This window comes from Geotrypetes seraphini, chromosome 8, assembly GCF_902459505.1.
Source record: "Geotrypetes seraphini chromosome 8, aGeoSer1.1, whole genome shotgun sequence".
In the NCBI taxonomy this organism is placed as follows: Eukaryota; Metazoa; Chordata; class Amphibia; order Gymnophiona; family Dermophiidae; genus Geotrypetes; species Geotrypetes seraphini.
This window is the reverse complement of record NC_047091.1, coordinates 184,150,857-184,171,143: the sequence shown is the minus strand read 5'-3', so window position 1 is coordinate 184,171,143 and position 20,287 is coordinate 184,150,857. Positions and strand designations below refer to the sequence as shown.

Sequence of the window (20,287 nt, the reverse complement as noted above, 5' to 3'; positions counted from 1 at the left end):
TACTGGCAATTCACTGGAAATGGATTTTCAAATCTAATTGGAAACATCCTAAAATCATATTTTTCCATGGACACAAGCCAGTGAAGACACACTGGTTACTTCAGCCGCAGGCCGCTGACCCAGAGCTGCCCTCTCAAGCTCATGCATGCCGTTCTCTAGCCCATTAGATGTGATGGTGTCGCATCACTGAGCGTGAGCGTACCTCTTCAGTTTTTCAATTTAACTAAACTAAACTAAATCTTAGGTTTGTATACCGCGCCATCTCCGCAAGCGCAGAGCTCGGCACGGTTTACAGAAGTTAAGAGGAAAGGAACTACAATGAAGGGATAAAGGAGAGGGACTAAGAAGATAGAGAGGGACCGGATGCTAGAGAACGGGAGGTAATTAGATTTTTGAAAAGAGCCAAGTTTTCAAGTGTTTGCGGAAGGATTGGAAGGAGCTTGAATTTCTGAGCGGGGGTGTGAGGTTGTTCCAGAGTTCTGTGGTTCTAAAGAGGAGGGATGTTCCAAGTTTTCCTGCGCGGGATATACCTTTTATAGAGGGGAAAGACAGTTTCAGTTTTTGTGAGGGTCTAGTGGGGTGTGGGTTTGAGGAGTTCCAAAAGAGTGGGATAATGGGATTTACTGCTCGTCGCGGCGAACGTAGCCCCCTGTCTTCTTCAGAAAATTCTCACATCGTCAAAAAATTTCTACAATCGTGGAAGGAAAAAGTGCCGACCCAGAGGGCTCTCAGACAGCACCCATGATACAAAGTGCTCCGGTTCACTTCCTCCAGTGAAACCCCAGCACAACAATAAGCTGCTTATAGTCACTTAAAAATCACCAATTCCAAAAAAGAGAAAATAAGAACACCAGGCTCATTCCTCCAATTGTAAGTTACTTAAGATTTCTAGAGCAGACCCACATGACTGTAGTGACAGAGGAAGCTCTTCTTCAACACTCACCAACACAAGTCTACTCCTTCACCTTCAGTAGTTTAACAGCAAATCCTTCAGCAAACCACTAAGAGAGAGAAAAAAAACTACAAAACCTAAAACCACTTCAATGCAGCATTCTCTCATTTCTCAAACTTCTCCTAATCTTAAAACTTCAAGTAACAGGAAGCAACATTACTCATCATGCAACTTTTCCAAAAGATTTTACAACAATCTTCTCTTCCTCATTCCTCAATACAGCCTGCCTCCTACAGGGCACAACCACAAGCTCCAGGCTCTTTCCTACCTTCGCCTCACACCCCATCACCAAACATTATTGCTTAGATATTGCTTCCAGGACTGACAGCAGATCTGTGCAGTCTCTGTCTTCCTAATGATTCTGCCTCCACCCTTCAGCAAGCTCGAGCTGATACTGTTCCAGTGGGTTCTTTATTCTACAGCCCTCTGTTAGGGAGTCACCAGTGTGTCTGCATTGGCCTGTGTCTGCGGAGAAAGCAGAGTTTCTTACTTGTAAATGGCTGTTCTCCATGGACATCAGGACATGCAAGCATACTTTCCTTCTCCATCCCCTCAACTTTATAACGACAGCTACTGGAAACAACTGAAGAGCTACGCTCAATGCAAAAGGACACCATCGCATCTATTGTCTAGAAAACAGCATGCGTGAGCTTGAGAGGGCGGGTCCAGATTGGCGGCCTGCGGCTGAAATAACCAGTGTGCCTGCATTGTCCTGATAAGAACATAAGAATTGCCACTGCTGAGTCAGACCAGTGGTCCATCATGCCCAGCGGTCTGCTCACGCGGCAGCCCTCTGGTCCAAGACCAGCACCCTAACTGAGACTAGCCCCACCAGCGCACGTTCCTGTTCAGCAGAAACTTGTCTAACTTTGTCTTGAATCCTTGGAGGGTGTTTTCCACCACTCTCTGGGTGAAGAAGAACTTCCTTACGTTTGTACGGAATCTAGCCCCTTTCAACTTTAGAGAGTGCCCTCTCGTTCTCTCTACCTTGGAGAGGGTGAACAACCTGTTCTTATCTACTAAGTCTATCCCCTTCAGTACCTTGAATGTTTCGATCATGTGCCCTCTCAATCTCCTCTGTTCGAGGGAGAAGAGGCCCAGTTTCTCTAATCTTTCGCTGTACGGCAGCTCCTCCAGCCCCTTAATCATCTTAGTCACTCTTCTCTGGACCCTTTCGAGTAGTACCGTGTCCTTCTTCATGTACGGAGTCCAGTGCTGGACGCAGTACTCCAGGTGAGGGTGTACCATGGCCCGGTACAGCAGCATGATAACCTTCTCTGATCTGTTCGTGATCCCCTTCTTTATCATTCCTAGCATTCTGTTTGCCCTTTTTGCTGCCGCCGCACATTGTATGGATGGCTTCATCGACGTGTCGATCAGAACTCCCAAGTCCCTTTCCTGGGGGGTCTATCCAAGTACCGCCCCGGACATCCTGTATTCGTGCATGAGATTTTTGTTACCGACATGCATCACTTTACACTTATCCACGTTGAACCTCATCTGCCATGTCGATGCCCATTCCTCGAGCTTGATTATGTCACGTTGCAGATCTTCGCAATCCCCCTGCGTCTTTACTACTCTGAATAACTTCGTATCATCCGCAAATTTAATCACCTCGCTCATCGTACCAATGTCCAGATCATTTATAAAGATGTTAAAGAGCACGGGTCAAAGCACCGAGCCCTGCCGCACCCCACTGGTGACGCTCTTCCAGTCCGAGTATTGTCCATTTACCCCCACTCTCTGTTTCCTGTGCTCCAGCCAATTTTTAATCCACGTGAGTATTTCACCCTCAATTCCATGGCTTGCAATTTTCCAAAGTAGTCGTTCATGCGGAACCTTGTCATTAGCACTCAGACTTCATGGGGTGGGTCAGAAGAGTGGGCAGACTTGATGGGCTGTAGCCCTTTTCTGCCGTCATCTTTCTATGTTTCTATGAACGCCTTCTGAAAATCCAGATATACAATGTCGACCGGATCGCCCTTGTCTATCTGTCTGTTTACTCCCTCAAAGAAGTTCAGCAAGTTCGTCAAACACGATCTGCCTTTGCTAAAACTGTGCTGACTGGTCCTCATTAGCCCGTGTCCGTCAAGGTGATCAATGATGCTGTCCTTTATCAGTGACTCTACCATCTTTCCCGGTTCCGATGTCAGACTCACCGGTCTGTAGTTCCCTTCGAACCTTTCTTGAAGATCGGTGTAACATTCGCCACTTCCCAGTCTTCCGGAATCTTTCCTGATTTGATCGACAGCTTGGCTATTAGTTGAAGCAGTTCAGCTATGGTTCCTTTCAGTTCCTTGACCATCCGGTCCCGGGGATTTATCGCTCTTAAGCCTATCAATCTGCCTACATACCTCCTCTAGACTGACCGTCAATCCTGTCAGCTTTCCGTTTTCACTTCCAGCATATAGCCTGATGGGTTCCGGTATGCTGCGTATATCCTCTTTGGTAAATACAGATGCAAAAAACGTGTTCAGTTTGTCGGCGATTGCTTTGTCCTCCTTTAGTGCTACCTTTATTCCATGGTCATCCGTCAGTCCCACCGCTTCCTTCCTGGGTCGTTTCCCCTTAATATATCGAAAGAGCGGCTTGAAGTTTTTCGCCTCCTTGGCTATTTTTTCCTTGTAGCCTCTTTTAGCCCCTTTTACCGCTTTATGGCACCTGCGTTGATGCTGTTTGTGCTTATTCCAGTTTTCGTCAGTTTTTGACCTTTTCCATTCCTTAAATGAAGTTTTCTTGTCTCTGATTGCTTCCTTCACCTCTACAGTGAGCCACGCCGGTTCTTTGTTCTTTTTCCTCTTGGATCCTTTGTTGATTAGCGGTTTATATAGATTTTGCGCCTCGGTAACTGTTTCCTTAAAAAGCGACCAAGCTTGCTCTAGTGTTTTTACAGTGCTTATCCTCTTCTTAATCTTCTTCCCCACCATGAGTCTCATCCCTTCGTAATTCCCTTTTCGGAAGTTCAGTGCCGTGGCTGTCGTTCTGGACTGATGTCAAAGCGGATCATGTTGTAATCGCTGTTTCCCAATGTCCCTTCTACTTCTACACCTTGTGCCGGTCCCCGTAGTCCATTTAGAATTAAATCCAGAATTGCATTTCCTCTAGTATTTTCCTTGACAAGTTGTTCCAGGAAGCAATCGCCTACAGCATCCAAGAACTTGGTCTCTCTAATGCAGCCGGAGGTGCCTAGGTTCCAGTCTATCCCCGGATAGTTGAACTCACCCATGATAACTGCGTTACCTCCCTTACAGTTGCGTTTAATCTCGTCCGTCATTTCTCCATCAATTTCTTCGGACTGCCCTGGGGGTCGGTAGTAGATGCGATCTTCGTTTCCGTTCCATTTGTTCCCGGAATTTTGACCCATAGAAACTCTAACTTATCCGTCTGTTGTGGCGTGTTCTCTCCAGTAGATGACCACAGAGAACACCCATTACAGGTAAGAAACTCTGCTTCTTTTTTGTTTGTTTTAGCCATGGCAAGTGTTACTGAAACCATGCTCTGGGAAGTCCCCTTTCTTTCAATGAGTGGAATCCCTTAGACTACTGCTTTTAAGGGCAAAGTTTAGAAAGGCCATTCAAGTCTGTGCATTGCATAAGGATGTCCATTTCTCATGTATTTTAGAATAAGGTCTGTCCACATACAGCCTGTTTTAAACCGTCCCTTCAGATGTTCCGGGGAGAAAAAGTAGCATAGGAATATCCATGTTATTAAATGACCACGTACTCGAGATGTCCATGTAGAGCAGTGGTCTCAAACATGCGGCCCAGGGGCCACATGCGGCCCGCCAGGTACTATTTTGAGGCCCTCGGCATTTTATCATAATCACAAAAGTAATATAAAAAACAGTTTCTTGATCATATGTCTCTTTAGCTATAAATGACAATATTATTATTAAGACTTAGCCATAAGGAAAGATTTATAAACTATAAAGAGTTTTACCTCATGCAAATCGTCATTTCTTTAATAAGACATGAACTATTTTTTCTGAGGCCCTCCAAATCCAAAATGTGGCCCTGCAAAGGGTTTGAGTTGGAGACCACTGATGTAGAGGAATAACCTAGCGGTTAGAGCAGCCAAAGGAACCATTGCAGCTTCTTGTGAATTTCTTATTTCTTTGTTCTATTGTGACTTTTCTTAAGCCCTCCAGTGGAGAAATGCTGTAACCTGAAAGTGCCGAGTGCCAGGTCTAAATGCAGATGTCCATCTTTTTGTACACACATGTCCCTTCACCTTGTGACATCAGAGTTAGATATTTTGGCCCTTGCCTGATTCCATCCAAAGCATGCCCAGACTGCACTCCCTTGCCAAACAGTTTTAGAAGTCCTTAGTCTGTCTTTATAAAATCAATTGACACACTGTAATTAGTTGGGTAAAACCAGAATTTTAGTAGATAATAAATTAAATTACCGTATTTGCCGGCGTATAAGACGACTGGGCGTATAAGACGACCCCTCAACTTTTAGTTAAAATATAGAGTTTTGTTATATACTCGCCGTATAAGACGACCCCTTCTTCCGCACACCTTCTCTACCGCCCCGGGTGCAGCACAGCCGGCCAGGTCCCCTTACTTTTGTGGCACTTCCCTGACCGACCGACAACAGCCCCGGTCCGACAAACCTCCCTGCCCTTAACCGCGAATCTAAATTACCTTCTTACAGCTGCTGTAAGAAGGTAATTTAGATTCGCGGCTACAGGGCAGGGAGGATTGTCGGACCCGGGCTGTTATCGGTCGGTCGGGGAAGTGCCACAAAAGTAAGGGAACCTGGCCGGCTGTGCTGCAACCGGGGCGGGGCGGCCGCCCCTCTCTCTTGGTAGCCACTCGAACCGCGAGGCTACTCTCCTTCTCCTTATCTGCCCTGCCTGCAGCACAGAGCCGAACGGAAGTCTTCCCGACGTCAGCGCTGACGTCGGAGGGAGTGAGGGCTTTGTTTAAGCTTTGTTTAAGCCCTCCCTCCCCTCCGACGTCAGCGCTGACGTCGGGAAGACTTCCGTTCGGCTCTGTGCTGCAAGCAGAGAAGGTAGGGAGAAGAAGAGCCACGTACATCCAGAAGACTGAGCATCCAGCCCCGCAGGAGCCCCGCGACCCTCGGAGGCGTCCCCATGGGATCCCCGCGACCCTAGGGGGCGTCCCCACGGGATCCCCGCGACCCTAGGGGCGTCCCGTGCAGTTCTCTAAACAGTACCCGGCGTATAAGACGACCCCCGACTTTGGGGAGGATTTTAAGGTACTGAAAAGTCGTCTTATACGCCAGCAAATACGGTATATAGCTTTGTGTTCATATAGGTGAGCTGTGTTGGTCCTACTAACTATATTTTTAAAGTTGAGCCAGTGCTAGACATGCTATGGCCCGTGTAGAAATTAGGGAGAGTTTCCACTGGCAGACTGCACCTTCAGCTTCAGGCAGTCTTGGGGCCCCATGTAGAATAGAGCTCAGTGCAATGCCATGTTTTTACGCCCCCCCCCCCCCCCCACACACACACACACACACACTTCGATTCTGTTGGTATTTCTCTGCTACATGTCTGTGGTTGGTGCCTTTCCTGCCTGCCATAAGAAACCACTCTGAATCCTGGGATCGGTCTGTGTTGTATTTTGGCTTATGGCTGTGCTGTCTTTCCATGCAGGAAGAGAAAGGCAGCATGGCCGTGAGGGTCGCTCTGGGAGAGACGCAGCTTGTGCAGGATGTTCGACAGTTTCTTCTCCATAATGGTGTCAGTTTGGATTCCTTCAGTCAGGTAAGATCTCGTCAGTAGATTCAAGGATAGAATGGCCATGATAACTTTGCTTACAGAGGAAGGCTACTAAAATGGTGTGTGGTCTTCGTGATGAGGTGTTTGGGGGACAGACTTAAAGATCTCAATCTGTATACTTTGGAGGAAAGGCGGGAGAGGGGAGATAATGATAGAAATGTTTAAATACCTACATGGCCTAAATGCACATGAGTCGAGTCTCTTTCATTTGAAAGGAAACTCTGCAATGAGAGGGCATAGGATGAAGTTAAGAGTTGAGAGGCTCCGGAGTAATCTGAGGAAATAAGAGAAAGAGATAATGCTTACTGCGGATGGGCAGACTAGATGGGCTATTTGGCCTTTATCTGTCATCATGTTTCTATACATCGGTAGGGATCTCCCGTGCCAAATAACTTATGTGTCTTGTCTTGAACTTGTATTTGCAAAGGCAAGTAATATGAAATTGTATTTATTTCTAATGGAAACCATCATAAGAGTTTGAATTTTGCGCTTTAGACCAATGGTCCATCAAGCCCAGTAGCCCGTTCTCATGGTGGCCAATGCAGGTCACTAGTACCAAAACCCAATGCCGATCCAGGGCAAGCAGTGGCTTCCCCCCAAGTCTTTCTCAGTAACAGACTATGGACTTTTCCTCCAGTAACTTGTCCAAACTTTCCTTAAAACTAGCTATGCTGTCTGCTCTTATAATTAGCATGTTTCCATTAGTGATTGGCTTTAAGCATTGCTCTAATAAGCCAAATCATTTTTTGAAAGGGGAAGAGAGATGGGATATGATATACTGCCTTTCAAGGCCCTCTGGGGATTTGAGTCCACAGAGCACACTCTGCTTATACATCTTAATCACCTGCTTGATCATCTGTATCCTCTCCTCCCCCTTCCACCCCTCTCCCTCTGCCCTCCTCCTCACCTTTTCTCTTCTCCCACCCCTCCTCCCCCTTCTCCTTCCTCACCCTCCCCTCTTGAGCCTACCTAAGTATGAGCGACACAGAAATAGAAGATTAGATTAGATCTTAGCATAAACTAAGGCCAGGACTGGGCAGACTTGCACAGTCTGTGTCTGTATATGGCCGTTTGGTTGAGGAAGGGCTGGGGAGGGCTTCAATGGCTGGGAGGGTGTAGATGGGCTGGAGGGAGCTTTGACGGAGACTTCAGTAGTTGGAACCTAAGAATAGGACCGGGTAGAGCTTTGGATTCTTGCCCAGAAATAGCTAAGAAGAAGAAGGGGAAAAACCCCCAACAAATTTTTAGATTGAATCAGGTTGGGCAGACTAGATGGACCATTCGGGTCTTTTTCTGCCGTCATCTACTATGTTACTATGTTTCTGTGGTTATGATCAAAGCAATTTGCATATTCTATTCAGGTTGACCACATTTATTATGCATATGCATATTGAATATGCGCATCCAAAGTGGGGGGAGGAGGGGGTATTTTGGTTCTCTTATTAATGCAAATAATGTGGGAAGGGGGGGTTATTTTATTTGTTCTTATATTTGAAGAAGGTTATTGATTATGGGGGAGGGAGGGATATGTGATAGGAATTCGATTTTAATAAGATATTAAGGGCTCCTTTTACAAAGCTGCGGTAGCGGCTTTATTGCACGCAACTTTTTATCCCGCACTAGCCGAAAAACTACCGCCTGCTCAAGAGGAGACGGTAGCGGCTAGCGCGGCCGGCAGTTTAGCGTGCGTTAAACCGCTAATGCGGCTTCGTAAAAGGAGCCCTAAGTGATGTATTTAAGTATAAATTGATGTTATATGCTATTGCACTTATTGTAAGTTTTAAAAATGAATAAAGAATATTAAAAAAAAAACCCAAAAACATTTATTACGCAAGTAGTAACTGGTAGAAGGTTGGAGTAGATTATCAATTTAATTTAATCTGTCTGTATCACTCTGCTCCAACAAATTACAGCAATGCAACATCAGAATTTGAATATAATTCAATTATAAAATACAGTCAAATACATTAAAAGCCTAATAGAGGCCTATGTTAGAAGGGTGCCAGGATACATGACTTTGTAAGGATAAGGCTGCTTTAATATAACAGAGAGAGAATCCATAAGAACAGGTCCATGAAGCCCAGTATTCTGTTTCCAGCAGTGGCCAACCCAGGCCACAGGCACCTGGCAAGATCCCAAGGAGGAAAAAGTGTAGTTACTTACCTGTAACGTAGGTTCTCCGTGGACAGCAGGATGGGGGAGATCTCTCAATCTGAGGGCGAAAACCCCGATCTGCTGACTGCAGAGGCTGGCTTTACACGGCAGCATGCAGTGACTCCTGGAGAGATCTCTCGGTCTGGTGAGACTCCTATCGGCTGCCCTGCAGAGGCTGGCTGTAAGTGGCAACATGCAGGAACTCCGGGAGATATTTCTCTACCGGGCCGAGTGCAGGCGGGGGGATTAGCTGAGCCAGGGCATCCTGGAGGCTCCTTGCCGCTGTAGCTTGTGGATCCCCCGCTGCTGCATTCCGATGAGGATGGCTGCTGGAGGAAGATTCTCGGGCCTCACTTCTCTTCATGAAGCCTCTCAGTGCCCTCTTCCTTAGCTTGCGTGCACGTGGTGACATGTGCGCACAATGCAAGCAACACGGAAACCTCGAGCGCCGGATCCAATCAGTGGGTGCACAATTCATGAGGATCCAGTGTGTTCATCCTCCTCCTGCATCCCAGTTGTTTCTTTAGATGATTCAGGCATCTTCAAGTTGAGTAGAAAAGTTGTAATGGAGAGCTGTAGAAAAATCCGACCGATGGGAACGGGCGGAAACTAAAGACTGGGGATTATGGGGAAGCAGGGGTTAATGGGTAGGGCTCGGGCATGCCCAGTGGGGCCCGGGCACTGCACGTGCTCAGAGAAAAAAAAAAAAAAAATCTCTCTGAGCTATTGGAGAGCTTATCCGCAAATTGGGAGCTGTTGGGACAACACCCATATGTGGCTGACTCATCCTGCTTGTCCTAGGAGAACAGATTTTATGCTGCTTATTTTAGGAATAAGAAGTGGGTTTCCCCAAGCCATCGCAATAATGGCCTATGCACGTCTCTTTTAGGAAATTATTCTAACTTTTTTAAAGCCCTGCTAAGCCAAGATCTGATTTGTAATGATTTGACATCCTGTCTAGATCTGTTTAGAATTATATGGCAGAAAGCAAGGTGGATTTTCCAGTATGTTTCTTTCTGTCAGTGGAGAAGGGCAACACATTTTTACAATTAAAAGGACGTAAGAATGATTCAGCGTTGTTTGAATGAGGTCTAGGTAATAAATGAATCGGGTTGTAATCATTTTTTACTATTTTGTATTTCACTGATTGTCCAGTTTTTCTCTTTTGTGGAAACAGCCTAGAATTCTTTTGATTAAGGCGGTATAGAAAAATAAAGTTATGTTATAAAGTTTTGGGTGAGTATTGGAGACTGTTTTTGGAAGTAACGTCTTATATATACCCCAAAATCATCCTGCTGTACAATGGTTTATTTGCTGGTGTTTGCAGTTATGCTCTTCTTCTAGAGGTGACTAGGATTAGGAATTGCTTGCTAAGGATAAGTTTCTGGACTTGCAAGTAAGCTTGACTACCTGCTAGTGAAGTGGCTTACACTTCAAGTTTCAAGTTTATTAGGATTTTATATGCCGTCTATCAAGGTTATCTAAGCGGTTTTACAATCAGGTAGTTGAGCATTTTCCCTGTCTGTCCCGGTGGGCTCACAATCTATCTAATGTACCTGGGGCTATGGAGGATTGAGTGACTTGCCCAAGGTCACAAGGAGCAGCATGGGTTTGAATCCACAACCTCAGGGTGCTGAGGCTGTAGCTTTAACCACTGCCCCACTCTAGAAATCAAAGTGTAGTATAAGTGAGCCAAAGTCTAGGACAATCAAGCCATTGTGACATCACTGATGAGGTTGGCTCTTATTGGTGGAATGAGGCATTATGATGTCACAATACCAGCTCTGCTTATCAGAGGCTGAAACTTTTCACACTATTTATTCAGTGTTCTATACTGTTCTCTCAGGGGAGCTCAGAATGGTTTACATGGATTTATTAAGGTGCTCAAGCATTTTTCTGTCTGTTCTGGTTGGCTCACAATTTAATGTACCTGGGGCAATGGGGGGATTAAGTGACTTGCCCAGGGTCACAAGGAGCAGGGTGGGTTTGAACCCACAACCTCAGGGTGCTGAGGCTGTAGCTTTAACCACTGCCCCACTCTAGAAATCAAAGTGTAGTATAAGTGAGCCAAAGTCTAGGACAATCAAGCCATTGTGACATCACTGCTGAGGTTGGTCGTTATTGGTGGAAGGAGGCATTATGACGTCACAATAACAGCTCTGGTTAACAGAGGCTGAAACTTTTCACACTATTTATTCAATGTTCTATACTGTTCTCCCAGGAGAGCTCAGAACCATTTACATGGATTTGTTCAGGTGCTCAAGCATTTTCCCCGTCTGTCCCAGTGTGTTCACCAGGGGCTATGGGGGGATTAAGTGACTTGCCCAGGGTCACAAGGAGCAGCATGGGTTTGAACCCACAACCCCAGGGTGCTGAGGCTGTAGCTTCAACCACCGCGCCACACACTCCTCCGTTTGATTTTCATTCTTGATACGGGAAAAGAGGTTTGGGAAAATGAGTGTAAAAACACTTAGGTCTCCTTTTACGAAGGCGCGTTAGGGCCTTAACGCGCGGAATAGCAAGCGCTGGCCGCTACTGCCTCCTCTTGAGCAGGCGGTAGTTTTTCGGCTTGCGTTCGCCAATCCGGTGCGTGCGTAAAAGGAGCCTTTAGCTAAAAGGATAGCGCAGTCAGCAAGCAAAATGCTTCCAAAATTTCCTTTCCCCTGGTGACCCAGCGTACTGCATCCTTATAGTGGGGGTCAGTCTGGTGGCACCTAACCCCAGTGTCCTGCACGGTGTCAGGCACCATTCTTTTGAAGATGGCAGTGCGGAGGCAGGCGCAAGCACACTTTGCTCCTGCCGCTTGGAGATGCTTTTGTGTTTGTGGGGCAGCATCCAATGAGGAAAATATTCCATAATTCATAGGATATAAATGCAGAAATGGGGCTGGGGGGAGGTGGAAGTGAAGAAATATATGGCCATGGAGATGTCTTTGGGAGGCGCTGTTTAGAATTTGTATGGTAGAAATAGACTGGGAGCCAGGAAACAAGGGCTGAAATCTTATTTTTCCTACCAGAGGTCTTGGGTCAGATATTTAAATTTCTGTTGCTTCGGTGACCATCTTAGACTGTAAGCAGGTTGGGGTAGAGATTTGTGCTTGTAGGTAAATTGTTATAGAGTACCATGGTCTAGACCAGTGTTCTTCAACCGCCGGTCCGCAAAAATCTCCCACCGGTCCGCGAAGGACCAGTGTCCCCCGCAAGCACCGAGTTAAAAAAGTGGCTCACTGCAAACGCCTCATGGACCACCCAGGCAAAAACACCAGTGCAGCCATCCTCCAATACCTCCAGGCAGCGCCAGGGCCGCCAACGGGGAGCTCGCACGAACCCGGTGCAGTGGCCGATGGGCAACTCTGGGTCAAAGGCCACTGGAGAACTGGAGGCACGCGAAGCGGGCGCCCCGTGGCGAGTCTGCAGACCATGCTGCCCGAAGGCATCCACTGTGCATGCACAGAAAGCCACCGCCTCCCCAGCCTGCGCTCTCCTCTTGGTCCTCCCTAGAAGGAGCATAAGCTCCCCTCGCTTCCAGACCCAGCCAAAAGGAATGAAGGTCCCGCTGCTGCAACACGCAGCACGGAACCGGAGCAGCAAGACAGAGGTTTTTTGATCAATGAAAGATACCCACGCCACATTTCCATAACTGGATGATATTATTATGATCCTGGGAGTGGCAAGTCTGAGATCTTTTCCTTCATTTTGATTGATATCATCTGATTAGATGGTTTTTTGCTCAATAGATTAACCTTTTGTGGATCAAATTAATATTTAGACCACAAATAGAACATAGAAACATGATGGCAGATAAGGACCAAATGTTCCACCCACCTCCTCTCTCTAAAAGATCCCACGGACATGCAGAGCTGGATTAAAGGATAGGCATGTGCCTCGGGCCCGAGGAGGTCAAGAGGCGCAGTGTGCTTAGGGTTATGATTCAGCACTGATCTTTCTTCCTCTCTCCCTCCCACTTTCCGTGTGTCAGAAGATTAGTGGGGGAACATTTGACAACTGTCGATAGATAGGCTGTCAGATTGACTGGATTTAGAGCACTTTCTGGGAACTGTTGAGGCAGCATTTTAGTCCCTGTCCAGTCTCGCTGACACCTTGTTTTTCAGGATTCATCAAAACATCGTACCTTTCCTGAACTGTACCAGTGAAGCACTTTTCTGAACATAAAACTGCTGATTTAATGTCTGTCTTTGGCCTTCAGAAAATCATTTGCAATTTTAACTAGGCTTTGTGGCTGGTGTACACTCTTGTTTCTTTGCAGGCGGCAGGGGAACGGAGTAAGACTGTGATCCTCGTGAAGAACCTCCCTGCCGGCACTAAAACAACAGAGCTGGAGGAAGCCTTTGGCAGATACGGGGACCTCGGGCGTGTGCTGCTGCCAGAAGGTGGAATCACAGCCATCGTGGAGTTCCTTGAGCCCACAGAGGCTAAACATGCATTTACCAAACTGGCATATACCAAGGTAATGAGGCTGAGTGATTTGTTGCTCTCATGGCAGGGTATTTACTTGAAATGGTGCTGGAGTGACTAATATGATTTTCTGATATACACAGAGGCCGATTACAACCAATATGATACATGAGAACAAACAGAATACTTAATATGCACAACATCAAGTGATATAAACACAGAGAAGAGAACAAGATATAGGAGGCAGTTCTGTAAAGTGCATAAAAATTTAGATGCCAAACTTGAAGCGTACTGAGCACAAATTTTGGAGGGTATCCCGATTCAGTTATAGAATACGAGCATAAGTCAGCATTAGTGAATGCCCACTTGCTATTTATACAGCGGGCATAATTGCAGACACCCCAATGTAATACACTTCGCCCGCCGTATTTGCGAGAGATGTGGGCAGAACATAGCCATGAATACTGAAAAATCGCGAATAACTTTTTGTATGTTATTTGCGGTTTTTCGGTAAAATAGAACTGAAAAAGATAATAAACTGTGAATAACCCGACCTGCGATTTGCTCCGTACAGCGCCGGCAGCAGCGATTTCCAACGTGAAACGCCGGGTTCAGTGATGAAAATTAGGGGGCGGAGTCAGCAGCTGAAAAATCGCGAATCCGCACATACGGAAACCACGGATACGGAGGGAGAAGTGTATTCATGCGCATTAAGCGCTAGTATTCTAAAATCTTGGTGCGCAAATGGCGTTTGCATTTAGGTTGTAAGGTTACAGAAGGAGGGGGAGAGGCATGTCCTCTGCCAGAAACAATTCCTTGCCCTAAAATGCTGAATTTGCATATATTCTTATGAGCTCTGCCCCCCTAATCCAGAGATCCCAAATAAGTGTTAGCCAGTGTTTCTGCAGATGGTGTGACATAGTGGTTAAAGCTACAGCCTCAGCACCCTGAGGTTGTGGGGTCAAACCCCACATTGCTTCCTGTGACCCAGGGCAAGTCACTTAATCCATCACTGCCCCAGGTACATTAGATAGACTGTGAGCCTGCCAGGACAGACAGGGAAAATGCTTGAAGTACCTGTATGTTAACCGCTTTGAGTGTGGTTGTACAACTACAAAAAGGCGGTATACAAATCCAAATCCCTTTCCCTAACCACAGGTCTCATATGCTACTGTAAATGATGACTTTTCAGTGTTTTTTAAAGGAAGCAGTTCCACCCTGTAGTTAATGTGCACAGGGAAGATATTCCATGCCCAGTGCCCAGCTATAGAAAAGGCACAATTCTTTAGCATCTCTCCAGACCGGTACAGTTCACTGATGGGTAATAAATCATCATGACCAGCAGGTGGAGACTGAGACAACTTTTGGTTGTAGTACTAATAGCTGTGGCAGTTTTCCCTTGGTTAGAGTAGGGCTGTTAGATTTTGGGTAGTACTCCTTGTCCCAGTCTGGTGCCGGACTGAGTTGGAGGGACCCTTTCAGGGGTTCGTCTGTCTGACCTCGGGGTGTCACACTCAAAGAGTCATGATTTGAGTCCCTCCCCCCTTTTCCTCCACCTCCCCAATATTTTGTAGAGGTGCCTCAGCTGTAAGCCTTGCCACTGATACCGGCAAGGAACTAAGGAATGAAATAGCTGAGCCACTTAGACAAATATGCAACCTATCCTTAAAAACTGGAGAGATTCCGGAAGACTGGAAAATAGCAAATGTCACGCCCATCTTCAAGAAAGGCTCAAGGGGAGACCCAGGAAACTACAGGCCGGTGAGTTTGACCTCGGTCCCGGGAAAGATGATGGAAGCGCTGATTAAAGACTGCATCTGGGAGCACATCGAAAACACTAGGCAGCTAAAGCCGAGCCAGCATGGCTTCTGCAAGGGCAGGTCATGCCTCACTAACTTATTATACTTCTTTGAGGGGGTAAACAGCCAGGTGGATAAAGGGGAATCTATAGACATCATTTACCTTGACTTCCAAAAAGCCTTCGACAAAGTACCACATGAAAGACTACTAAGGAAGCTATGGAACCACGGGGTGCAAGGGGAGGTCCACCGATGGATCAAAAACTGGCTGGCGGACAGGAAACAGAGGGTTGGAATAAAGGGCCATTACTCAGACTGGCAATGGGTCACGAGCGGAGTTCCGCAGGGGTCGGTGCTGGGACCGCTCCTGTTCAATATATTCATTAACGACCTGGAAACAGGAACAAAATGTGAGGTTATTAAATTTGCGGATGACACCAAATTATACAGCAGGGTTGAAAGCAAGGAGGACTGCAAAAATATCCAAAAAGATCTGACAGCGCTGGAAGAGTGGGCCAAAAAGTGGCAAATGAGCTTCAACATAGGGAAATGCAAGGTCATGGGAAAAAGAACCCGATGTTCACTTACAAAATGGGGGGATCACCGCTAGGGGTGAGTAACCTTGAAAGAGACCTGGGAGTGGTGGTAGACACATCATTGAAGGCGTCGGCGCAGTGCGCCACAGCCTCAAGGAAGGCAAACAGAATGTTGGGCATCATTAAGGGTATCACGACCAGGACGAAGGAAGTCATCCTGCCACTGTATCGTGCAATGGTGCGCCCGCACCTGGAGTACTGTGTCCAGTACTGGTCGCCGTACCTCAAGAAGGACATGGCGGTACTTGAGAGAGTCCAGAGAAGAGCAACTAAGCTAATAAAGGGTATGGAAGACCTCTCATATAGTGACAGACTGAAGAAGCTGGGGCTTTTCTCCCTGGAAAAGCAGAGACTTAGAGGAGACATGATAGAAACCTTCAAGATCATGAAGGGCATAGAAAGAGTAGACAGGGACAGATTTTTCAAATTACGGGGAACCACAAGTTCAAGGGGGCACTCAGAGAAATTGAAAGGGGAAAGGTTTAGAACAAACGCCAGGAAGTTCTTCCTCACTCAGAGGGTGGTAGATACATGGAACGCGCTACCGGAGGATGTGATAAGCAGGAGCACGTTACAGGGCTTCAAAGAGGGTCTGGACAGGTACCTGGAGGACAAAGGGATTGAGGGGTACAGATAGAAGTAGAGGAAGGTATTAGGGATAGGATTAGAGGCAGTTACAAAATTAGTCAGGGGCACTGTTCAGGCAATTAGGCCTGATCGGCCGCCGCGAGAGCGGACCATTGGGCAGGATGGACCTCTGGTCTGCTCCAGCGGAGGCAACTTCTTATGTTCTTATATGGCTTAGAGAGCCAGTGGAGTCTGTTCTGAAAAAAAAAAAAATTCCTGTCTGAAGAGGGCCCTTTTCTTTTAGCTAGGTCACGTGTTGCACAATGAGCACTTTTTAAGGGAAAAGTCAGGGAAATAAGGTTTCCCTTCGCCGAAGCTGCTAGGGACTCCCTTACCGGTGCTGCCGGTTTGCCTACTTTAGCGGCTGGGAAGATTCAGGCTTCACAGCCACTACAGGCCTTGGAGGCGTGCTTTGCTCCGCTTTTGATGGGAAGCGCCTCCATTTTGTGTACGGCCTCAGGTGACCTTGGAGACAGGGGCAGGTTTCTGCTGGGTCCTCTGCTTTGGCAGTGAGTCCCATTGGGCCACCAGGGTTTTTTTCCCCTGATTTTGTTTTCACCTTCTGTAAGGCTTATCTTCAGGCAGCTGGGGGTCCTGCTTCCATCTTGGGAGAGGGTCCTCTGCATCCACTCTGGTTCAGCCCCCCCTTAGCACCAGTTTCATCTCCTCTTCTTTTGTCCAAGCGGCCGAGGGTCTCTTGGGACAGTGATTTTGGGTATGAGGAGCAGTGGGGATGAGGACCTAAACCCTTTAGGAGACCTCCAGGATCCTCTCGGGGGACGGTTGCCGCTGGCAGCAGTTTTTCAGGTCTGTCAGCTGGTGAGGATGCCTCGGTAGTGCACATCTTTCATTGGGAAGAGCTCCAGGAGCTTATTCTTCAGGTCTCCTCGGTGTTGCGTTTCGAGGAAGACGCGAAGGAGCTTCTGCGTGTGCTGCACCCTCTGCTTCGGAGGATCCACTCAGCTTCCCGCTCTTTTCCTGTGAATCAGGATATTTGGGATATTGTGCTTGTGCAGTTGAAAGCACTAGAGACGCCCTTTCGTTTTGCACGCTCTATGGCTCGCCTCTATCCCATCCCAGAGGGGGATAGGGATACCTTGAAGTCACCGGTGGTCTCAGCCATCGCGAAACAGCATTCGGTGGCCGTTGAGGGCGGCTCAGCCTTGAGGGATTCTGAGGAGCGTAGGTTAGAGTCCCTCCTTAAGCAGAATTTTGATGTCACTGCCCTAGCGGTCTAGGCGGCGATGTGTGACGGACCGGTAGCTTGGGATTGTTTTCGGTGGATCGAGCGTGTCCTTGATCGTGAGTCTGTTGACTGGTACTTGAAGGAACAGGAAGTAGCCAAAATTGAGATGGGCTCTCAGGGTGGACACTCGTCGAACATTGTGGCTCTATGCTTGTCGGATGTGGCATCTAAGGCTAAATGACAAAATTTCCCTTTCAGGGTCGTTTTTGTTTGGCGAGGATTTGGACAAGTTGGTTCTGACCTTAACAGACTCTAAGGTGCCCCGTCTTTCCTGAAGACCGTCCCGGCCCGCCTGCGCGGGGTGGCGTTGCTCAGGGGCGTTTGCGTGATTTCCTCAGATATCACCCTGGTCGAGGGGCTGCTTCTTTTCCTGCATCTGGGTCTCCCCAGCGCCATTTCATTCAGTGCGTACAGTCCTTTCAAGGGGCCTGTCATGGAGGACGTGATTCCTCTGCCTGTGACCCTGCCGCCCGTCCTACACAATGACTCCTCGCTGGCTCCTGATTCTGGTGGGTGCTCGGTTGCAAGATTTTTACCAGGGGTGACCTGAGATCACAACGGATCAGTGGGTCCTGGAGGTGATTCGGGACGGTTATGCTCTGGAGTTTTCCTGATTCTTGCCAGATCACTTCCTCGCTTCTCCTTGCCAGGCAGCATGGAAGAAGTGGGCCTTTTGCCAAACGCTTCAAAGGCTGCTCGATCTTAAAGCTGTAGTTCTAGTACCTCCTCGGGAGTTTTGCACCAGCCGGTATTCCATTTACATCATGGTGCCCAAGAAAGAGGAGACTTTTCGGTCCATCTTGGACCTGAAATGGGTCAACAGGGCTCTATGAGCTCCGTCTTTTTGCCTGGAGACCCTGAGATCTGTCATTCTGGCAGTTCAGCCGGAGGAATTTCTGACCTTTCTCGATCTGACGGAGGCCTACTTGCATGTTCTGATTTCGCGCCTCCCATCAGCGGTTCTTTTGCTTTACGATCTTGGGATGGCACTATCAGTTTTGTGCGCTTCCTTTTGGTATGGCCACGGCTCCACAGACATTCACCAAGATTATGGTGGTCGTGGTGTTAGCCTTGCGCAAGGAAGGCATTCTGGTTCACCCCTATCTGGATGACTGGTTGATCTGAGCAAAGTCTTTTCAAGAGAGCTCCCGAATTACGGCTCGGGTTGTGGAGTTCCTGCAGTCACTGAAATGGGTAGTCAACCTGTCCAAGAGCCGATTGGCTCCATCTCAGCGCTTGGAGAACCTTGGGGTTCTTTTCGACACCAGTTTGGGGAAGGTCTTCCTGCCAGAAGCCCGAGTAGTCAAGTTGCAGTCGCAGATTTATTTCTGATGGCTTCCTGGTGTTCTCGGGCGCAGGTTTTCCTCCAGGTTTTGGGGTCGATGGCGGTTTCCCTGTATGTAGTTCGGTGGGCCCAGGCTCACATGTGCCCACTTCAGCATGCTCTGCTTCAGTGGTGGTCACCCCAGGTACACAATTTGGATTCTCCCGTTCCTCTTCAGGTGTTAGTTCGTTGCAGTCTCCATTGGTAGCTACAGTCTTCCAATCTGATGCAGGGCGTGAGTCTTGATTAGCCCTACTGGACAGTGCTTTGCACAGATGCCAGTCTCCTTGGTTAGGGAGCTCAGTGTTTACGTTGCTCAGCTCAGGGAAGCTGGTCTCTGGAGGAGGCGTCTTGGTCGATCAATATTCTGGAGACCAAAGCCATCTGGCTGGCGTTGCTAGCATTCTGGACATTGTTGACAGGCAAGTCTGTTTGGGTTCTCTTAGTCAATGCCATGGCGGATCTGGTTTGTCTTTTCATGGCAGATCCTCTTCCACTGCCCCTCTCGCCCAACCTGACTCAGGGCCCCATTCCAATGTTCGATCCAGGTCCCTTTTGCCTTATGGCTTGGCTCTTGAGAGGGAACGCCTAGGTAAAAAAGGTTATTCAGATAAAGTAATCTCCACTCTTGGGGTCACGGAGGCTTTTCACTTCTTGGGCTTATGTGCGGGTTTGGTGGATTTTTGAAGAGTGGTGTGCCTTACATGGAGTGGTTTCCTTTTGCGCCTCTTTGCCTCACATCTTGGAGTTCTTGCAGGATGGCCTGGATAGGGGCCTGGCCTGATCTTCTCTCCGGGTTCAGCTTGCAGCTTTGTCTCCGTTTTGTGGTTTGCTGCAGGGTAAGCATTTAACATTTTTTCCAGGCATGGTTTGCTTTTTGAGGGCGGCTAAATTGCTTTGGCCTCCAGTGCAGCCTCCAGTTCCAGCCTGGGATCTCAATCTGGTCCTGTCCGTGCTAGTGCGCCCTCCCTTTGAGCCCTTGGGTTCCTGCTTGTTGAAGGACCTTGCTCTCAAGACGGTTTTCCTAATGGCCATTACTTCTGCGAGACGTATTTCTGAGTTGCAGTCTTTCTCTTGTAGGACTCCCTTCCTGGAGTTTTCTAGGAGCGGGTGGTGCTATGGCTGTTCCTTCCTTTCTGTTGAAGGTGGTCTTGCCTTTTCATGTCAATCAGTCCGTGGTCCTCTTAGTCTTAGGTAGTCGGGAGGGCTCTTTAGAACAGAGGCAGTTGCTCAAGTTGGATGTCTGTCAGGTCCTGTCTTATATTCAGCGGATCCAGGAGTTCCAGAAGTCGGACCATCTTTTTGCCATCTTTGCGAGTCCTCGTAAGGGGGACAATGCTTCCAAGGCTACCATTGCGCACTGGATCAGACTATTGCTTCCACCTATCTTCTTCAGAAGAAGCCTACTCCGGATTTTCTCAAG

The 20,287-nt window shown here is 47.7% G+C and overlaps 1 protein-coding gene across 2 annotated transcripts in view; it reads left to right on the top strand.

Annotated features, from left to right (window-relative positions):
• The window catches only part of RBM19 (RNA binding motif protein 19), a 285,015-nt gene that overhangs the window by 90,519 nt on the left and 174,209 nt on the right, over positions 1-20,287 (top strand). For both annotated transcript variants that reach the window (XM_033955717.1, XM_033955718.1), the window contains exons 14-15: positions 6,578-6,688; positions 13,124-13,324. In XM_033955717.1, the coding sequence (XP_033811608.1) occupies positions 6,578-6,688; positions 13,124-13,324 (312 nt within the window). The remainder of the gene's footprint in view (positions 1-6,577; positions 6,689-13,123; positions 13,325-20,287) is intronic.